This window comes from Oryctolagus cuniculus, chromosome 3 (genome assembly GCF_051225735.1).
Source record: "Oryctolagus cuniculus isolate XC-2025 breed Fujian yellow rabbit chromosome 3, ASM5122573v1, whole genome shotgun sequence".
Taxonomy (NCBI): Eukaryota; Metazoa; Chordata; class Mammalia; order Lagomorpha; family Leporidae; genus Oryctolagus; species Oryctolagus cuniculus.
The window spans coordinates 65196976-65219949 of record NC_142869.1 but is presented as its reverse complement, the minus strand read 5'-3'; the positions used below and the strand labels follow the sequence as shown (position 1 = coordinate 65219949).

The 22974-nt window shown below is 38.1% G+C and overlaps 1 protein-coding gene across 14 annotated transcripts in view; it reads right to left on the bottom strand.

The window, feature by feature from the left end:
• LNPK (lunapark, ER junction formation factor) overlaps positions 1-22974 on the bottom strand; it is a 105109-nt gene that overhangs the window by 60202 nt on the left and 21933 nt on the right. For 9 of the 14 annotated variants that reach the window (XR_011387247.2, XR_011387249.2, XR_016230781.1 and 6 more), the window contains 2 exons: positions 17640-17698; positions 7708-7748 (listed from right to left, as the gene is read on the bottom strand). Coding sequence is in view for 8 of the 14 variants with exons in the window: in XM_008258775.5 (XP_008256997.2) it covers positions 7708-7748; positions 17640-17698 (100 nt within the window). In the remaining 6 variants the exon portion in view is untranslated. Of the gene's footprint in view, positions 1-7707; positions 7749-10800; positions 10901-17639; positions 17699-22974 lie in introns of all 14 variants that reach the window. The other 5 variants (XR_016230780.1, XM_089328114.1, XM_089328116.1 and 2 more) reach the window with 1 other exon arrangement.

The following is a 22974-nucleotide window of genomic DNA, read 5'->3' as shown; positions in this document are numbered from 1 at the left end:
AGCAGAACTAACACAAACATAAATGTCAGTGACACTTCAACTATTCAGAATGAGTCTAAAACAAGCAGTTTTTCTAAATACCCAACATATTAACCTCAAGAAAGGGAAAATGGAATTCTTGGGAATTTCCTAAGTCATAAGCATTGAATATTCAGTAGTATTTTTCAAAATATAATATTTTAAATGGTAACATGACAGTGAATCATTTTTGTGAAATGATTATACTAAAAGTTTCAGGGGCTTTTTTATTTTAAAAGATAGAATATGTGGTTGATTACTGTTAATCAAGATTATTGCAATAATATTATATACTTCAACGGCATAAAAATTATTTCTAAATGATAGAGCCATTTCATCACAGAAAATATTAAAACGGAATCCTAACAAAATTAACGTCAAGAAAATCTTTTAAATATTGAAAGATAATTCTATGCATATTTAATATTAAAATTTCAGAACATTTTTAAAAGCATTAATTTCCCTATCTAATATTAATCTTTAGTTTATGACAAATATTCCAGATAAAGAAAGCTTCTTTCATTTTGCACTGATTTTGGTCAAATCAGGAGTGCAACCAAAAATGTCTTCAATACAAAGGATTATGGAACATGGAACATTACACAAACTCATCCTTTAATAATGATGAAAATATTGTTTGCTTACTATGATTTTGATTTTGCTGTTGAAATTGATAATGCTTTTACTAATTAAGATTTTATATCATTTTTGGATTTCCTATAGAAGTAATTCACAATAGTCATATCTTTTCCTATACTCTGTAGCATATCATTAATATTCAAACATGAGAAAATACCAGCAAATATTATTGGGTAATATAAAAATATAACACTTGAAACTTCTAGGGACGTAAACAGCATTACAGAGAATCACATGCTGAAAATGCCAATTTGTATATTTCTTTGGCTTCCAAAACCTATTTCATGGAATATCATTCATAGGAATTTTTTAAAGTACATTATGCATTGTACATGCATTTATTAATATTTATTTGCAAATACTACTCACAATTAATAAGATCCAAGGCCATAAAAGCACCCTTACAAAATGGCCACAAAAACCACCAAACTGATTAGCTTGTGGTACTTCTCTACATGTTCTTGTCCTGTTTTGTTTCTTTTCTGTCCTGTTCTTAGAAATTAACCTGCAACATTAAACTGCAGCTCAGCATGTCAGTATTTCTTGCTGTGCTTTCAATTGACATTAGTGGATCCCTTTGAACCAATATTATCATTAGTTGATTGTTAAGCTTTAACTCTCAAAGAACTCTATTTTCCTACATGTTTCCAATTTCTTTTATTTTTTTTTTTTTATTTTTATTTTTTTTTATTTTTTTTTTTTTTATTTTTTGTCAGGCAGAGTGGACAGTGAGAGAGAGAGACAGAGAGAAAGGTCTTCCTTTTGCCGTTGGTTCACCCTCCAATGGCCACCGCGGCCGGCGCGCTGCGGCCGGCGCACCGCGCTGATCCGATGGCGGGAGCCAGGAGCCAGGTGCTTTTCCTGGTCTCCCATGGGGTGCAGGGCCCAAGCACCTGGGCCATCCTCCACTGCACTCCCTGGCCACAGCAGAGGGCTGGCCTGGAAGAGGGGCAACCGGGACAGAATCCGGCGCCCCGACCGGGACTAGAACCCGGTGTGCCGGCGCCGCTAGGCGGAGGATTAGCCTAGTGAGCCGCGGCGCCGGCCCTCCAATTTCTTAAATGATTTTTCTCTGAATTCAGAAGAACATAAATTTCCTAAAGAAATGCCAAAAAGAAATTATCACATAGAAACACTATTCTGGGGGCAGCGCTGAGGCGTAGTGGGTAAAGTTGCAGCCTGCAGTGTTGGCATCCTATATTGGCACTGGTTCAAGTCTGAGCTACTCCATTTCTGATCCAGCTCTCTGCTGTGGCCTGGGAAAGCAGTAGAAAATGGCCCAAGTCCTTGAGCCCCCACAACTGAATGAGAGACCCAGAAGAAGCTCCTGGCTCCTGGCTCCTGGCTTTGGATTGGCACATCTCCAGCCATTGTGGCCATCTCCAGAGTGAACAGTAGAAGGATGGAAGACCTCTCTTTCTCTCTGCTTCTTCCTCTCCCTCTCTGTAACTCTGCCTTTCAAATAAAATAATCTTAAAAAAAAGAAAAACAACTACTCTGGAAAAGTATTTTCATGAAGCCACTAAAATAAGTAATCTTGACTCGTGTGTTTTGAGGGACCTCGATTTTGAACTGGTTTGAAGGAATGCTGATAGATGCAGAGGGAATAACTATTGCACAAATTTTTCTATGATTAAAAAACTACTTTTTAAGATTTATTTTTTAAAACACAAAAAATAGCAAAATGTATACATGAAGAAGGGAATTTTTTAGAGAACTAAAGAATAATACCTACCTTTATTTTAATAAATTAGATACTTATATCAAGCTCTTAAAATTTAAAACACTGTTAAAATGCTACCATTAACTTCTTAATCAATAGATAAGTCATATTTATCACAACAAATTACACTATTATAAATTTCTAATCACAACACAAATCTACTTAGATTAAGGATGCATCCCTAAGGAAACTGTCTTTATAAAATAATAAGTAGTAAATATAACATAAAATTTTGCTAATGAAAGAGAAGGGTTGGAACTTGGATTATTTTTTATTTATAAAGTTACTTTTTCTGTAAGCATTTCAACAATAAGAGCATTTTTTAAACTATAAAGCAGTGTTTAAACTTAAATACCAACAAAATGTTTTATGTTTACTCATTTTTTCCTTAAAAATGTGTCATTCTTTGCATCTCACTAATAGCACTGTGCTCCAAAGTGTAAAGCTACTCAAGGCTTGAACCATAAACATTAGAAACTAGCTCCCAGAAACAACAGTATCATAACCAACTACAACCAAGCCAATACAAAGTGCTATTTTTCAATTAACAATGTGAGATACAACCAATTCATTTTTCTTTAGTGACACCGCAAAAGAAATGCCATACTGAACTATTCTGTAATACTGATGCCTCATGAACCGTTTAGATAGAGCTATTGAACGCTGAACTAAATTTCTCAACTTATCATACTTTGTGAAGCATCTTTTATGTTGGGATTCTTTCAAGGAGTATTAAAGAAGTAGAAAATAGTCTGGCTTGCCCTGTGACAGAATTTTCCAAATCTGTTGTTACTCCATGAAGATTTATTCCAATCACATGCTCTTCAAGATTCTGTTTTCTGGGGTGGGCATTTGCCTCAGCTGCTAAGATGCTGCGTGGGCCACCCAAATCCAATATTGGTGTGCGGGGATTTGAGTCCCAGCTCCACTTCACATTTCAGCTTCTTGCTAATGAGCACCCTGGGGAGAAGCAGGTGATGGCTCAAGAACTTTGGTCCCTGTCACCAACATGGGAAATGGAACTGAATTCCAGGCTCCTGGCTTTGGCCTGGTCCAGCCCTGGCTATTGCAGGTATGAACAAAGACAGAAGATCTCTCTCAATCTGTTTCTATGCCTCTGTCTTTCAGATAAATAAAAATAAAATTTTTAAAAATAAAATGTACAATTCAAGGCCGGCGCCGCGGCTCACTAGGCTAATCCTCCGCCTGGCGGCGCCGGCACACAGGGTTCTAGTCCCGGTCGGGGCGCCGGATTCTGTCCCGGTTGCCCCTCTTCCAGGCCAGCCCTCTGCTGTGGCCAGGGAGTGCAGTGGAGGATGGCCCAGGTGCTTGGGCCCTGCACCCCATGGGAGACCAGGAAAAGCACCTGGCTCCTGGCTCCTGCCATCGGATCAGCGCGGTGCGCCGGCCGCAGCGCGCCGGCCGCGGCGGCCATTGGAGGGTGAACCAGCGGCAAAGGAAGACCTTTCTCTCTGTCTCTCTCTCTCACTGTCCACTCTGCCTGTCAAAAAAAAAATAAATAAATAAATAAATAAATAAAATGTACAATTCAATAATTTTTAAAAGATTCTGTTTTCTAGTCATGTGATGCTTCTATAATACTTCTATAATACTCAAACTTCTATAATACTCAAACTATCAGTATCTCCTGGCTTTCAATTTCTGAACTTACAAAACATAGAGAGTGGCAAAACATACAAAATACAATGAGCATATTCTGTTTCAACTGAGGACAATCAAAATAGCCATGCTATTTTGAAAAATACCTCATAAAACACTGAAGAAGTAACAAACAGATATGGAAAATTTTTAGAATTAAAGTATACTTACTTTTCAAGTACTTTACATCCTCAAAACTATTGTCTTTTATTACTGATTCACAGAACAATTTTTAACATTTATCTTAACCTTCATAATTTCTATTAATTTCATACATAATTATTGCTCATTATATTCTAGACTAAAATACATTGAACTGATCAATTTGACTTGATTAAATTCCAGAGTAAATTTCCATGTAGCATGATGATACTATAAACAATTATATATATTATATATATAAAATATACACATATTTTAAGAGATTTACTTATTTATTTGAAGGGCAGTGTTCCAGAGGGAGGGAGAGACAGAAAGAAGGATCTGTCTTTCTTTCAGACCAGGCCAAAGTCACAATCTGGATCTCTATCCAGGTCTCCCACATGGGTGGCAATGGACCAAGCATTTGGGCCTTCTTTTTAGCATCTTTTGGAAGTGGAGCAGCTGAGACTCTAACCAGTGCTGATATGCGATGCTGGCATCTCAAGCAGTGGCTTAACCTGCTGGGCCACAACACCAGCCCCAGCAATGATCATTTTCACACTTCTAAAATTATCATATTAAAAAAAATGAGATCTTCAAAAAGTTCATGGAAAATGTATATTATAAAAATTTATACATGAAATTCAAAGTTTTTGTACCAAATTTATCTGTTAATTCCATTTTTCTAAGAACCTTTTGAGGCACCTGTGTATGTAAATCCAAGTCATACATCAAGTTCAATTCTCATTAGAGACCACTGTAACATGAATCTTCAAAAAGTTCAGGGAAAGGAAGTCACCATTTTGACACAGAGGTTAAGCCACCACTTGCAACACTGGCATGTCCTATCAGAGTGCCAGTTTGAGATTCAGCTACTCCATTTGCAATCCAGCTTTCTGCTAATGTGCCTGGGAAGATCTTGGATTATGGCCCAAGTGTTTGGGCCCCTGACACTCATGTGAGAGACTCGGATGGAATTCATGGCTCCTGGATTCAGCCTGGTTCACACTTGACTGTTGTGGCCATTTGGAGAATAAACCAGCAGATAAAAGATCTCTATTTAGCCCTCTCTCTGATGCTTTCAAATAATTTTTTTAAAGTTCATGAAAAGTACCCATTTTGAAAAAATTACATATAGATTTCAGATTTTTAAAAATTTGTTATCAATTATTTGCAAAGCAGAAAGAGACTGAGACAGACAGCTGGAGATTTTTCATCCACTGGTTCACTCCCCAAAAGCCTACAACAGCCAAAGATGGGGCAGAGTAAAAGCCAGGAATCTGGCACTCCATCTAGGTCTCCACATGGGTGTCAGGGATCCAAGTACTTCACCTGCTGCCTTCCAGTGTGCGCATCAGCAGGAAACCAGATGAGAAGTAAAGCAGCTGGGACTCAATCCAGGCACTGCCATATGGGATACAAGCTACTCAAGTAGCAGCTTAACCACTGCACCAAACATCTGCCTAGATTTTAAAATTTTATGCACTAAAACAAATATCTTTTAATTCCATTTTTCCACAAACCTTTTGAAGTACCCTCATATATCAACCTCTGAATACCCAGGGCCCTGCCTCTCTAATTGTACTTGGCCCTTTTCCCACACATCCAAGGGATGCTTTTAACTGGCTCCGTAATAGATATTCACGGGGCTAGCACTGTGGTGCAGTGGGTTAAAGGCCAACCTGCATCACCGGCATCCCATACGGGTGCCAGCTCAAGACCCAGCTGCTCCACTTACAATCCAGCTCTCTGCTTTGGCCTAGGAAAGCAACAGAAGATGGCCCAAGCCCTTGGGCTCCAGCACCTGCATGGGAGACCTGGAAGAAGTTCCTGGCTCCTGGCTTCGGATCAGACCGGATTGGGCGGTTGCAGCCATATGAAGAGTAAACCAGTGGATGGAAGAGCTCTCGTTCTCTCTCTCTGCCTCTGCCTCTCTATAACTCTGCCTTTCAAATAAATAAATTTAAAAAAAAAATTTCATCTGCCAGCTCAGCCCCCAAATGCCCCCAATAGCCAGGGTTTGGCCAAGCTGACACCAGGAGCCTAGAACTCAATCCAGGTCTACCACGTGGGTGGCTAGGAACCAAGTACTTCAGCCATCATCTGCTGCCTCCTAGGAGGCGCATCAGCAAGACTGGAATGGAAAGCAAAGCCAGTACTCACATCCAGATTCTCAAATGCAGGGCCGGCGCCGCGGCTCACTAGGCTAATCCTCCGCCTAGCGGCGCCGGCACACCGGGTTCTAGTCCCGGTCAGGGCGCCGGATTCTGTCCCGGTTGCCCCTCTTCCAGGCCAGCCCTCTGCTGTGGCCAGGGAGTGCAGTGGAGGATGGCCCAGGTGCTTGGGCCCTGCACCCCATGGGAGACCAGGAAAAGCACCTGGCTCCTGGCTCCTGCCATCGGATCAGCGCGGTGCGCCGGCCGCAGCGCGCCGGCCACGGCGCGCCGGCCGCGGCGGCCATTGGAGGGTGAACCAACGGCAAAAGGAAGACCTTTCTGTCTCTCTCTCTCACTGTCCACTCTGCCTGACAAAAAATAAAAAAAAAAAAAAAAAAAAAATGCAGGTATCACATGCAACAGTTCAACTGCCACACCAAATGCCCACCCCTTCTGGGATACTTTTAAAAGAGTGTAATCTTTTATTAATCACGGTTTTTGCTTGCTTTTTAAGATTTAGTTATTTGAAAGGCAAAGTGACAGAGAGAAAGAGAGGGAGAGAGACAGGGATAGAGACAAGGACAGAGAAAGAGATCCTCCACCCACTGGTTTACTCCCCAAATGGGCACAACAACCAGGATTGGGCCAAAATGAAGCTGGTAACCACAACTTATCCAGGTCTCCCCACCTGGGCAGTGGGGCCCAAGTACTTAAGCCATCATCTGCAACCTTCTCAGGCATATTAGCAGAAAGCTGCATCAGAAGCAGAGCAGCCAGAAGTCGAACTGGCACTCTGATATGTGATTTAAGCATCACAAGCACTGGCTTAATCCAGTGCCCCACAGTGTTGGCTCTGTTGATTGTGTTATTAATGAAATCTGTTCTTGAAAAACAAAAGGGGAGTGAGCAGAGACCAAGAGGGGAAAATGCTGTTTTGCGCTTCTCCCTTCTTCAGTCTTTTCATGTTGTGTCTGACTCTTACAATCAATCTTCTTGATTTCTTCTCTTGGCCTTTACATTGTCAAGAAAATATGAGAACTATGTAGAACCTATGTAGAGGTTTGGTCCTTTTATGGCTCTACTAAATAATTTAGGCACCTACCTTTTTACTTTCTCTTTGCCTCATTCAGTCCTCCAATATGGTTCATCATCTTCCACATGACACAAATTCTCAGAATCTCAAAAGTCCATCTAAACTACTCTTTTCTGTCAATCATTAAGTAGATAAAGTATTCAAAACTTAACTTCACCATTAAAATGCTACCTAAAAGCACACTTGTTCCTTGGAGAATCAGCAAATTATAACATATAAACATTAATTATTCAGTTCTGAACTTACTTTATATAAATTAACTTTAAACATTAACTTACTATTTTTTTCTTCTGGGATTTTAAATCATCCAATGCTTCATCTAGAAAATAAGATTTAAATCAAAGCTAAATCAGATATTAATAAATTTAAATATATGATAAAAATCATGACAAAGGATACACAATAAGCAAATGCAAGAAAACGTGCTCATTTGAAGATTTCTCTAAATGTTAAGTGATGTGTACAGACAAAATTTATCTCAATCTTACCCATACATGATTCGTATTTCTGCTGTTTTTGTATGACAAGCCATTCAGAAAAAAAAAATGAACTTTATATAGCATAAAAATGAACTTTATATAGCATTTTTAAATTTCTAAATTTAAAAATATGTATCTTTTAAAATGTTTTGGAAAAATTCCTTTGTATTATTTCTCTTTCTTTTCAACACCTCACCAACATTCTTTCACAAAGTTCATATCAAATCCTTTATATATTGGTAATAAAAATGTTCTGCTTTTTTTTTTAACCTAGAAACATTTTATTTAAGGTATACAAACTTTACGCATTTCATAAATACAAATTTAGAAACATAGTGATTCTTCCCACCCTACCCACACCTACCCTCCTTCTCCTCCTTCTTCCTTCCCACTCTGATTTTTTACAAATATCTATTTTCAATTAATATAAGGAAAGAAATACATGTTTTATTAAATTAGTCAACTCTAAAATATTAAGCACTAATAAAGAAGTTCTTCTGAAAATCAATACAAGAGGTCTTCAAAAAGTTCACAGAAATAGGTATCACAAAGAACAATGCATGGATTTCAAAAAATTTTAACACCAAAATAAACTCATCATTTAATTGCATTTTTCTAGCAACTTTTTGAGTATCCTTGTATTTCTAGAGGACTGGAAAACCTATTAAATTTACGAAGCAGACACTGACAATTCATAAATCATATTCTTTGAACTGACTCTCGGGAACCAATTTATGCTAACCTAAGTAAGCAGTGAAGTGTTCATATGTTTAATTTTGAAATAATTAAAATCCCTTTCCAAGATCTTCCTCAGATTTAACAATATGAGAGTACTTCAAAGTTTGTATAAAACTGAAACTAAAAGTTAATTTTGGTGCAAAGCAATTTTGAAACCCAAGCATAGTTGCTCTCATAATATGCATTTCCTTGAACTCTTTAAAGATTTCTCACATTTAACTAGTGCAAACTGGAATACAATTCCATATGAAAAAAAGAGTTTCAACTCGACTAAACATTTTATCCAATGGAAGTTAAGTAATTCTTATTATTTAAATTCTTAAACAATATTATTACTTCTTCATTGATATTCTAGGCAATAAATACCTGAATACCCAATTCAAAGTATTTTATCTATATAAACGTCAAAAAACGCCAACATGCAAAAATAATTTTACAATCAAAATTAAAAAAAAAATATATGTTGTAGTCTTTCGTGTGCCAGCAGATTTATTGCTAATGGGGCTGTAGGAAGCAGGAGGTATCTGTTGACATCTTTAAAGAGGTTAGATAAGATAAAGCCAAATATCCACTCTCTTAATATAGAAATAAGCAAATTTTTTCTGTAAAGGATTAGCTAATAAATATTTTAGGCTTTATAGCCAAAAAGGCACAATTGAGTCTATACTTTTAAAGGAAAAGATAAAAAAAAATCCCACAAACCTTTAATTGACAAATAATAATATTTGGATTCAATTTTTTGTAAAATAAGTCAACCAACGAACTGAATGGAATTTGGGAGAAGGGGGATAATCATCCACTTAATTGAAGATCAGAGTTATGTTCTCTATCATCAAAATTGATTATAACTGTTAATCCCTTAATGATAATCTGTAATGAGATTTTATACATTTGATTTTTGAAAACCATCTTTTCACACAGATAGGTACTACCAAATACTGACATCAATTCATGGGTACATAATTTTCATTGAGCATATTCATTGTTTGGAAGGCATTTATAAAATTGTATTAGATTTTTCTCTTGATATTTGCCTTTTAGTATGTCATTACATGGCAAATTAATCACTTCCAATTGAATATTAGTGGAAGTTCCTCAATCATACAGTTTAATGGCTTAGAAATATGGAAATCTTTGCACTTGCACTGAGGTCTAGAAAATGACACTGGAACTGCAGTTTGAGCTAAGATCATGCATCTGTCATAAATTTGTATGGGAACTAAGATCTTGCTTCCTGTTTTAATTTTTCATAGCACTTTTTAAAAAATTATTTTTCATCATTACAGTGTTAGCTGTTTTCTAAATGACTTTATATAGTCTAGGTTTTACATGTATGCATTATTTTGCCTTGTGATCCTAGGTTGAATTCATTAAACTGTTACCAAGTCAGCAGTAAAGCTAGCTTCCAAATCTACTCTTAGTGGCTGAAGGTGGCTCTAATCATTCAGAAATAGTTTAATTTGGATTCTGAGATCACAATAAAACATTGTTATCACTGCTATGCCATCAAACTGCTGTGATGTAGGGCAAGTCAAGATATTCAGCTTCTGACAAAAGTTCATGTAAGTGACAATGATTAAGTCCATGAGAACAAATGAAGTTTCCCTTGACTCTACAGGTTCAATAGCACAACGATAGATTTAATTACACTCTGCAAAGTATCTGCTGTTGAATAATATAATAAATAATCATAGGAGTTAAATACCTTACAGTTTCACCAGCTTTGCCAGCTCAGTGTTTTCTACATGCTTATATATTTTTACCACCAATAGTTATATAACACATCTTAGCAGATTCTACTTCAGGTTGTACTGAATTAGTGCTTTCTTAACTTCTATGAAAATATTCTCACCTAAAATTATTCCACACAGACAACTAATTATAAAGGCTAATTCTTCAGTCCCTTCAAGCTTGGAGCTGACTCCTCAAACAAACCACAAATAAGCCATTATTAGTACTATCTGTCAACTCATCAAGAGCTAAGGGAAAATATGTGAACTTATTCGCCCTTTTTAAAATTGACTGTCCACTTTTTTGCTCCCAGTTTTCTCAATTCTTCAAGCAAATGTCTCTTGCTGAAAGACTACTAGTCTTAAACATTATCAGAACATATTTCTTCTGCTGATGTAATCAAACACAATTTAAGTAACTCACCATTGGTAAATGGCTTTCGCTGCTTCACAAACATATAAGCCACTTAGAAACTTACTTCGACTTAAGCCCCATTTTCATTTTTTATTTTTCTGAAGAAATTCTGCAATGATGAGATATTCCATTTTAAATTTTCTAATTTTTAATGACCATTACTTGTCTGTGAATTGGGAATATCATGAGTACATCATATGATAATATCAATATATATTGCATTCTTTTGGCACAGTTGGAATGTCACTACATAATAAATCCAATGCTTTGCATTTTGATAACAAAATTGGTATTACTCCATTGTGCCCTAAAAATGCAACATTCAAAACTGACTTTTCTCTCTTCTTGTTTTATATGATAGTTATGCAGTGCTTAAAAAACGAATAAAATTGTCACAGCATAACAATAAGTGGCAATTAAAATGCTGTCGAGTTATAACTGCATTTTGTAAGTTGTCATGCAACAGTCTGAAATGATGCGATGTGACCTGTTCTATAAAAGCAATCTGAAGTGATGAGAGTACCACATATAGTCTGTCACAATTACTCAATTCTGCCACTGTAAAATGAAAACAGTTACAGACAATACATAAATGAATGGACACTGGTTATCTGCCAATAAAAACTAAACTTTGGATGTCACGTTACTTAACATAACACAAAATATGATTCCTTTGCCATTCTTACGTCATAAGCTATATAAAGTGGTGGGCAAGACTTGGCTACAGGGTGTAAATTGTCAACTGCTACTTTTATCTACTCTGGGTCCACCTCTTAAACTAAAGAACTACAATTAATAAAGGACATGACCAATAACCAGATTAAAAAAAAATCATGTAGGGGCCAGTGCTGTGGCACAGTGGGTTAATGCCCTGCCTGAAGCACCGGCATCCCATATGGGTGCCAGTTTGAGACCCAGCTGCTCCACTTCTGATCCAGCTCTCTGCCATGGCCTGGGAAAGCAGTAGAAGATGGCCCAAATCCTTGGGTCCCGGCACCCAAACAGGAGACCCAGAAGAAGCTCCTGGGTTTGGATCAGCACAGCTCCGGCTGTTGCAGCCAACTGGGGAGTGAACCATTGGATGAAGACTTCTCTCTCTCTCTGCCTCTCCTCTCTCTGTGTAACTCTGACTTTCAAATAAATTAATCTTTAAAAAAAAATCATGTACCTAATTTTAAACTTTAAAAATGTGTAAGACTGTAAGGCAATCTTTTATAAAGCCTATCTTAAATCTATGTGAAATACCTTATTAAAATGAATTAGTAATATTTTAATAAAAAAAGACCCTGAAATAATCTTAAAGTAAAAAAAAAAAAATCTTTGCATGTAACAGGTACATGCAGATTTACCTGCTTATAAATTAAAATATTCACAAACTTAATTACCTTAAAGAAGTATTCCTGAGGATTCTTTCAAAATGGTATTTTTATATCTTTCTCTATTTTGTGACTCTTTGAAGTCAGAATGAATATTTGTTTTAAACCTCATTGCCTCTCAGCCTTTTGGCTAAGATCAAGTGTTTTAAACTTTATCCTGTTTCTCCTATTATCTACTATATTACCAGTTCACTGAAAATAATACCATGAGCTTAATTTCTTTAACCTGGTAAGTATCATTGTTTTTAAAAACCACAGCAAATATCAAATTTAATGTTAAAATATTAAAAGCATTTCCACTGAAAGAAGGAACTAAACAAGGATACCCACTATTTCCACTTCAAGCCAATATTCTAATAGGCCCCAACAAATTTAAGACAAGTGAAATAAAAAAGATTAGAAAAGAAGAAACAGGGGCCAGAGTTGTGGCATAGTGGGTTAAACCACTGCCTACAATGTCAGCACCCGATATGGGTGCCAGTTTGCGTCCTAACAACTCCACTTCTGATCCAGCTCTCTACTAATGACCTGGGAAAGCAGCAGAGGATGGTCCAAGTTCTTGGGTCCCTGCCACCCAACATGGAAGAGCCAGATCCAGCCCTGCCCATTGCAGACAACTGTGGTGTGAACCAGCAAACGGAGAGATCTCTCTCTCCCTCTCCCTCTCTTTCTCCCACTCCCTCTCTTTCCACTCTCTCTCTCCTCCCCAACTCTAACTTTCAGATAAGTAAATTTAAAAAAATCAGTACCATCAGCTCATATTTGTATAAAACCTAGCAATTTTATATGATTTCAAATATAATTAATTTTAATGTTTGCCAAAGCAAACATTTCTTTCCCATTTCATAAATTAAGAGAATTTGTATGTAGAACCAAAAGATGGTTAGAATAGCTGGAGCAAAAGTGAAAAAAAGGTCAGTGGGAGAAATGAAGTCAGAGAAATGGGTTTAAATCAAACAAGATAAGGTTACAGATTTTTATTCTAGTTGCAATAGGAAGCAATTAGAGAATTTTAAACAAAAAAGACACAAGATCTGATTTATACCTTAAAAGCACATTAGTAATCCACCACAGCAGCACAAGCAAGAGCTGAAAATGATTTAAGTTAGAATTGCAATAGCAGGGAAGGTCAGAATTGGTCATATTCAAGATAATTTTAGAGCTAAAGATGATAAGACTTGGGGCCAGCGCCATGGCTCACTTGGTTAATCCTCTTCCTGCGGCACCGGCATCCCATATGGGCGCCAGGTTCTGGTCCCAGTAGCCCCTCTTCCAGTCCAGCTCTCTGCTGTGGCCCGGGGAAGGCAGTGGAGGATGGCCCAAGTGCTTGGGCTCCTGCACCCTTGTGGGAGACCAGGAGGAAGCACCTGGCTCCTGGCTTCAGATTGGCACAGCACCGGGCATGGCGGACATTTGGGGAGTGAACCAACGGAAGGAAGGCCTTTCTCTCTGTCTCTGTCTATAACTCTACCTGTCAAAGAAAGAAAGAGAGAGAGAGAGAAAGAAAGACTGACCTATAAAAAAAAAAAAAAAAAGCTGATAAGACTTGCTGGTAAGTGAACAGATATGAAAGAAGAATCAAGAATGCCTCCCAGTCTTTTAAGATGTTTAGTTTTATGTGTTAACTTGACTGAACTACAGGACAGCCAGGTATTTGGACAAACAGAATTCTAGATGTCTGTGAGGGTGATATGGGGTGTGATTAAGATTGGAATTGGTAAACTGAGTACTTGCCTCAGGGAATGAGGTGACCCTCATATAATCAGGTGAAGGCCTGAATAGAAAAGGCTGATCCTCCCTGTACTGAGAGAGAATTTCCTATGCCTGACTGCCTTGAGCTAGAACATTCATCTCTTCCTGGCTTTGGACTCAACTGAAACCTTAGCTCTTCCTGTTTCTTTAACCTACAGCTTTCAGACCAGAAAGTATGCCATTGGCTCTCTTGGTTTTCAAACTCAGATTGGAACTAAACAATTAGTTCTCTTGGATCTCCAGCTCGCTGACAACAGATCTTGGGGACTTTTTAGTCTCCAAAATTACAGGAGTCAATTCCATATACATATATAATATTATTATTATATTTATTCTATATTTTACTTCATTTATGTTTAGATCCATAAAAATATTACTTGACTGATTGAGATGGGGAAGGAAGACACAGGGAAGAGCTACAGAACAGTATGAATAAAGGGGAAAAGCAATACTACTAATTCTATTTTAGCCATGTTAAGTATGAGATGTCTGTTAGACTCCCAAGTAGACATATCAACTACCCAGTTAGGTATACAAGCCTGTGACTAAAGGGAAACGTCTGGGCTACAGACTTAGATTTGACAGTCATTAATAAATACAAGATTTTTAATCTGTGAGAATGGATGAAATTACCTAGGGATGCACTGTCCAATAGCCACATGGGGCTAATAAATTTAAATTACAAAGAGATAAAATGTAAAATCCAGTCCTTCATATCCACTAACCATATTTCAAGTGCTCAATAAATACAAATAGCTAGCAGATACCATATGAGACAGTGGTTAACATTATTTTTACCATCACAGAATGTTCTATTGGACAGCAGAGCTAAGGAAATTTTTGAAAAGGATAGATTTTTAGTAGAGAAGGTAGGAAAATAAAACTAAAAAAGAAATGACTGACAAAGTATTGTCAAAGTTGCTTAAAGATAATAAAGCTGGGGCCAGCACTGTGGCAAAGCAGGTAAAACCACCACCTGCAGTGTCAGCATCACATATGGGTGCCAGCAGAGACCCCGCTGCTCCACTTCAGATCCAGCTCTCTGCTGTGGCCTGGGAAAGCAGTAAAGGATGGCCCAAGGGCCCCTGCACCCACGTGGGAGACCTGGAAGAAGCTCCTGATTCCTGGCTTTGGATCAACACAGCTCTGGCCATTGCAGCCAATTGGGGAGTGAACCACTGGATGCAAGACCTCTCTCTCTGCCTCTCCTTCTCTCTCTGTGTAACTCTGACTTGCAAATAAATAATTCTGAAAAAAAAAAAAAAAGATAATAATACTTCAAGAAAAAAGTGGATAGTTGAATTAATTCAAATGCTTATTAAGAGGTCAAGTTGGTTGAGAAAAGAGAACTGGATTTGTGGCTTTGACAAGATGTACATCATTAGTGACCTTGAAATAAGTCACTGGGAAAACAAAAACAGAGTGGAAACAACTTAAACAAAGTAAGGTTGAGAAAGAACGGGGGTGGAGAGCTGGGGGGGGGGTGTCTGGCACTATGGCACAGCAGGTTAAAACCCTAGCCTGCAGTGCCAGTATCGCATGTGGGCACCGGTTTGAGTCCTGGCTGCTCCACTTCCAATCCTGCACTCTGCTATGGCCTGGGAAAGCAGTAGAGGATGGCCCAAGTCCTTAGACCCCTGCACCTGTATGGGAGACACAGAAGAAGCTCCTGATTCCTGGCTTCAGATCAGCTCAGCATTGCGGCCATCTGGGGAGTTTTATATTTTAATAGTTTTATATTTCACATGATATTAATAATTAATAATTAATAATTAATTCCAGCAAATGGAATTCCTCTCTCTTTGGGTCTACCTCTTTCTGAAACTTTCAAATAAATAAAGTAAATCTAAAAAAAAAAGAGAGAGAGAGAGAGAGAAAGAAATAACAGGTCGGGGAGGGGAGAAAGGAGATACCAGCAATGTACAACTTTGTAAGTAATTTTCCTTGGAAGGAGAAAAGAAATAGCGAGTAACTTAAAGGTAATACAGGGTTAGAGAAGATTCCCCTCTCCCCAAAAGGTTGTATTGAGGCAGAGTTATATGTCAATAGAAATAACCCAAAAGCAACAAATGATGCAAAAGAAAGTATAACTGGAGGAGATAATAACAAGTCTACTGAGATGGTCATAGTATTTAGAATACGGAATATAAATTACCACTAGCCATAGATGTGCTCAAGACCAATTTTCAGAATATCATGAAGGATAAAAACAGCTAACTTGATATGCTTGGTGGTGAGAGCAGCCCTCATCTATTTACATCTATAGTCAATATACAGTGACATTTTAAGTTATGAGAGAATAGGTAGCTTTTGTAGAGTTTTGGTTTATTGGCTTGTGGCTTTTGAATTCTTACTTGGCTGCCTGGTTTTCATTTGGTTTGATTTTTACTTTTTTGGTGGAGAAAAAGATATTAGTGAATTGAGGAGAAATATCAAATATTACTCTCAGAGATTAAAAAGTGAATTTATCAAGGAACTGTACCAGGACCCTATAAGCAGTGTGGGGTCATGAACAAGGAAGCAGTTTAAAAGCATATATTTAGGGGCCAGTGCTGTGGCATAGTGGGTAAAGCTGCTGCCTGCAGTGTCGGCATCCCATGTGAGTGCCAGTTCAAGTCCCAGCTGCTCTGCTTCCGATCCAGCTCTCAGCTATGGCCTGGGAAAGCAGTACAAGATGGCCCAAGTCCTTGGGCCCCTGCACCCACATGGGAGACCTGGAAGAAGCTCCAGGCTTCTAGCTTCGGATCGGCCCAGCTCCAGCCCTTGCAGCCATTTGGGGAGTGAACCAGCGGAAGAAGACCTCTCTCTCTGCCTCTGTCTCTGTAACTCTCTCTTTAACATAAACAAATAAATCTTTAAAAAAAAAATAGCATATATTTATACCAACCTTATTTGGATCCTGAGTCAAACAAACAAAATATGCTTTTCAGGCAAATAACACTTATATGAGATAACTGAAAATTTAATAGTTTTATATTTGATATGATATTAATAATTCTATTCTAGGTATGATAATGTATTCTGTTTATACTTTTTAAAAATCTGTTAGGAACACATATATCTGGAATACATTCAAAATAATAAAGGAGGTAAAAATACTAGATGGAGGTAAAAATGAAATAACAGTGACCAGTTTAGGTTGGATGATAGATCTATAGGGTTATTATAGGAATCAGTCTACTTTTGTATATGTTTAGAATTTTCCATAATGAAAAATTAAAATAAAGAAAGATAAAAAACAAGTCAAAGGTTCCTTTGAAATGAAATTCGTAAATCTCTGGTTAATTATAACACACAGTTTTAAGATCTGAGAATCTTTAAGGCTTATATATAGACTACAGAAGGAGATTTCACCATAATTTACATATTTCAATTAATACAAAAGTCAAGGGGCTGCTGAGTTAAGGAGAGTGGTGTAATTAATAGCATAAATCAAAAATATGCAATGTTATTTTGTTAACAATGGCTTCTACAAAGACCAATTTAATTAATATAATTTCTCTTAATTTAAAGTAATATTTTGTGTAAATAAAATTCTAAAAGAGCAAGACAAAAACATCAAATAAAAATAGAACATCTTGATCACTTACAATCTTTCTTATGCTTTACAGTAAACAACTTTTCAATATTCACAATGTCATCCCTTGAATATGTAATTTCACAAACAACATTACAAACTGACAAACTATAAAACAGATTTTTAAAAAATTTATAACTTACTATTTCTCTCTGTTCTCTTGGAAAAGAAGAAAATAAGGACTGTTCTTATGCTCCAGATGCTAAAAGGGGAATCAAAATTCAGAAACAAAAACCATGATCAGGATAAGAGAATTAGAAGCCATATAAAAAGAAACAAATATTTCCAAGTAGAGTTATGTAAGTTTCCCTTTACATATGGAAAATCAACAAGCACTTCTTTCAGTCAGAATATCAGAAGTCTACCTGTGTTTTAAAGTCCTCAGGTGCTTCTAGGTCCTCAACCTAAGTTCATGGACCTTTCTGAGAGTTCCCTGAACAGTAAAATCACCTTTGTGCTCATAAGTGAATTTCTCTAGAGAGGCTATTGCTCTCATCAATTCCAAAGTGGTCTCTGAACCCCCTAAAAGATTAGGAACAATACTATAGTATCCCAGATCTCAAGCGGATATTTCTTTAGGCATTAGCATTAGAAAGGAATCAAAGGATATTAAAAGAATTAAATTCAAAGAATGGTACTAATCACAAATTTGTTAAAGTCACCTCTTAGGTTCAATGTAAATATAGCAAAATATATTTTTCTTTACAGACTATAGCAGAAATAAGTATACAAAAATAATATTTTAATTATTTTTTAAATAATCAATACACTGTATCCCAATAAAAACTCATTTCATATGTAGAAAAATTAGTTCATTTTGAAATACAGTACTGCTTCTGGGGAGTCAGCAGTGATCCCTGTCTCCTGATATTCACAGCTTTATGTAATCCTCCCCCCCCCCCCCCAGTATTGGACTGTATGACCAATACCATGTGGCAAAAGTGGCAATATGTCACTTCAAGACTAAGTTACAGGGCTGGGACTGTGGCGCGGTAAGATAATCCTCTGCCTGCGGCGCCGGCACCCCATATGGATGCCGGTTCTATTCTCGGCTGCTCCTCTTCCAATCCAGCTCTCTGCTGTGGCCCAGGAGGGCAGTGGAACATGATTCAAGTGCTTGGGCCCCTGCACCCACATAGGAGACCAGGAAGAAGCAAAAGCACCTGGCTCCTGGCTTCGGATCGGCGCAGTTCCAGCCATTGCGGACATTCGGGAAGTAAACCAATGGAAGGAAGACCTTTCTCTCTGTCTCTTCCCCTCACTGTCTGTAACTCTACTTCTTAAATAAATTTTTAAAAATATTAAAAAAAAAAAAAAAGACTAAGTTACTAAAGGCCACAGGATCCATTTTGGGTCTCTCTTCACTTGCTACCTTTCTCTGCTGGATCATGACATGAGAACAGCCTAGGAAGTCTATGGAAAAGCCTATGTGACAAAAAACAGAGGTGTGTGATTACTAGACCTATAGACTACTAACAACTACATGCCTAAGCTTAGTAGCAGATTTGGAGGATATACACCAAAATATGCAAAATCCACAACAGATGTCATCTTTGTATTTTGATTCAAGTTATTTTGGTAGTGTCAAGACAACTGGCATCGGCACAATTTATGACACCTTGGACCATATTAAAAAAATGAACTAAAAAACTTGCAAGACAGGCTATAAGAAAAAGACCTCTAGGAAATAGCAAAAGTAACACAAAACAATCACAGGGATTGCAAAGGCCAATGTTGGTAATGGCAGAAAGAAATGCAGTGGTAATAAAAAATAAATTAAAAAGAAAAAATAATAAAAAAAAAAAGAAATGCAATATGTAATGGTGAGCTGGAGATTAGACCACAGCAGAGGGAGTAAAGCTTCTGCAGTGATTTATCTGCAGTGATCATGCTGACTTAGTTGAGTCCTGACCTGACTGCACCATAGCCTATAGCTTACCTGCTATGTATATAACAAAAGGCACTGAGCCAGAGCCACCCAACTAAGCTGTTCCTCAGGGACTGAGAGACAAAACAAACATTTGTTATTTTAAGCTACTAAGTTTTGAGGCAGTTTGTTAAACAGCAATAGATAATGTTTTTATATTGTGATAATTTTTATTATATAAAACCACCAAATAACTAGCACCAGATTCCTACCAGGTATTTGGAAAAGTAAACAGCAAAAAAGACACACTGAGCATTGTCCTTAGCAACAGAATGGAGATGAAAGAAAAGGTTAGGCATAATGCTCTTAACGCTCAAGAATCCTAAAACAACAAAGTCCCATACAATAGCTGCCCCTAATCCATGGTTTTACTTTCTATAGTCAGTTGTGGTCTAACAATATCAAATGAAGGGCCATCTCTGTGGCGCAGCAGGTAAAGCTGCCGCCTACAGTGTCAGCATCCCATATAGGCGCCAGTTCGAGTTCGGCTGCTCCACTTTCAATCCAGCTCTCTGCCGTGGCATGGGAAAGCAGTGAAGATGGCCCAAGTGCTTGGGCCCCTGCAAGGGCATGGGTGACCCAGAAGTTCCTGGTTCCTGGCTCTGGATCGGCACAGCTCTGGCTGTCGCGGCCATCTAGGGAGTGAACCAGCGGATGGAAGACCTTTCTCTCTCTCTCTCTCTGTTCCTCTCTCACTGTAACTCTGCCTTTCAAATAAATAAATAATCTTAAAAATAAATAAAAATTAAAATATTAAATGAAAAACTGCAGAAATAAATAAGTTACAAGTTTTCATTTTTTAAGATTTATTTATTTATATGAAAGGCAGAGTTACAGTGAGAGAGAAACAGAGAGAGACAGAGACAGAGACAGATCTTCATCCAGTGGTTCACTCCAGAAATGGCTGCAATAGCCAGGGCTGGGCCAGGCCAAAGCGTGAAGACAAAAGCTTCATCCAGGTCTCCCACCTAGGTGGCAGGGACCCAAACACCTGAACCATCTTTTGCTACTTTTTCCAGGTTAGCAGGGAGCTAGATCAGAAGTAGAGCAGCCAGGACTCGAACCAATGTCCATATCAATGTCGGCATCAAAGCTGTGGCTTAACCCACTACACCACAACACCAGCCCCAAGACATAAGTTTTAAATTAGTTTTAAACCATCCTATGTGATGATATCTTACACCATCCTACACCTTCACACCCAGTATGTAAACAACTCCTATATCCAAATATCCACAATGTATCTGCTACCTGCCCATTAGCTATTTAGTAGCCATCTTTGTAAATAAACTGACTACTATAGTATCACACAGTACTTATGTCAAATAATCCTTAGTTTATTTCATAATTGCCCCAAAGTGCAAAGGAAGTACCAAAGAATAAAACATGGAAAAGACGAATTAACTCTAGTACTACATGGTAGCAATGCAGGAAAAGACAAACATATATCTACCTATCTATATACAGATTTTACTAGCATTCAAGGTTTTGGGCACTCCCTAGAGGTACTTACCAAGAATAAGGGGGGACTACTATACTATTTCTCCACTGAAATAGTAACAAGCTCATATAGATTTAGTAAAAGATTACAGAGAAAGAAAATGAGACAAAGAAATCACAGGTAGTGAAATAGAATTCTATGGGAATTCAGTATGTTTTCTTAAATGACTGTATACTTTTAAAAAGCATATATAATTTTCAATGTGTAAAAGCTATAATAATTGAAATATACTTCTTTCAAAACAAAACTAATTAAATATTGTGGCCAATAAACTCATCTTTTTGTTTTTATCAGAATAATCCCTGGGGAAAATAATATATCAAACAAAACAAAGAACAAATAGAATTTATTATTCTTTGGGGCTAACTTAAATGAAATTCTTTTTGTATTTTTAAAATAAAACTCGGGAAAAATTAAAGTATACCAACAATCTATGTTCAAGTTATCTCTCTCATTCTAATAATCAAATATAATTTATGAAAATATAGCAACATGCTTTAAAAAGATATCATAGATAGTATTATTAACTTCCAGTTTGAGAACAGTGGCATAATTTTCATTTCCCCCTCTTTTTAGAAATCATTCTAAGTAACAAGGAGAACAAAAACAAAAATGCAAACTCGTTTTCTGGTAAAATTGAGATACAACTAAAGTCTTCAAATATGTAGAAGGACTCTCAAAAGCAGATAAAGTTTCAAAAGCATGGAAGTAGAAAAGGAAAACTGCACACCTCCCCAGGAGGTAGAGTAAATTATTCCAAAAGCAAAGACCAAACCCTTAGGTCTTCCTTTTTGGTTCACCCTCCAATGGCTGCCGCGGCCGGCGCACCACGCTGATCCGAAGCCAGGAGCCAGGTGCTTCTCCTGGTCTCCCTTGTGGGTGTAGGGCCCAAGGACTTGGGCCATCCTCCACTGCACTCCCGGACCACAGCAGAGGGCTGGCCTGGAAGAGGGGCAACCGGGACAGAATCCGGCACCCTGACCGGGACTAGAACCCAGTGTGCCAGCGCCGCAGGAGGATTAGCCTATTGAGCCGCGGCGCCAGCCTAAACCCTTAATTCTAACACGGAGAACTGGGGCCAGTGCTGTGGCACAGCGGGTTAACACCCTGGCCTGAAGTGCTGGCATTCAACATGGGGTGGGTTCGAGACCCGGCTGCTCCACTTCCAATCCAGCTCTCTGCTATGGCCTGGGAAAGCAGTACAAGATGGCCCAAGTCCTTGGGGCCTTGCACCCACATGGGAGACCCATAAGAACCTCCTGGCTTCGGATCAGCGCAGCTGCAGCCGTTGCAGCCTCTCCTCTCCTCTCCTCTGCCTCTCCTCTCCTCTCTCTGTGTAACTCTGACTTTCAAATAAATAAATAAATCTTAAAAAAAAAAAAACATTGAGAACATGATACAAAGCTAATAGCAGAAACTCTGGGATTAGTTCCAATAAGGAAACAGAAAGGAAAAAGGGTAGACACTTGGCACAGCAGTTAAGGCACTGCTTAGAACGCCTACTCCCCATATCAGTGCTTGAGCTCAAATCCCAATTCTACTCCCAATTCCAGCATTCCTGTTAATGCACACTATGGGAGGCAGCAGGTGATAACTCCAGTGGTTAAGTCCCTGCCACCCACATAGGAGACTCATTGTGAAGTCCCAGCTCCTAGCTTCAGCCTAGCCCAGTCTCAACTATTGCAGGCATTCGGGGAGTGAACCAGTAAATAGGATATATATATCTCTCTACACTGTGCAGTCTCCCTCTCTGTCTTTCAAGATATCTTTTTCCTAATTTTCAAATAAATAAATAAATATTTTTAGAAGCCATACAAATACATATTTGCTGCTTGGAAATAACTCTTGGATTACAATACTCCTCTTTAAAAAATGACTCTCAGGGCCAGCTCTGTGTCGCAGCAGGTAAAGCCTCCACCTGCAGTGCCAGCATCCCATATGGGCACTGGTTTGAGCTTCTGGCTCCTGGCTTCAGATCAGCTCAGCTCTGGCTGTTACGGTCATTTGGGGAGTGAACCAGTGGAATCGAAGACCTCTCTCTCTCTCTCTG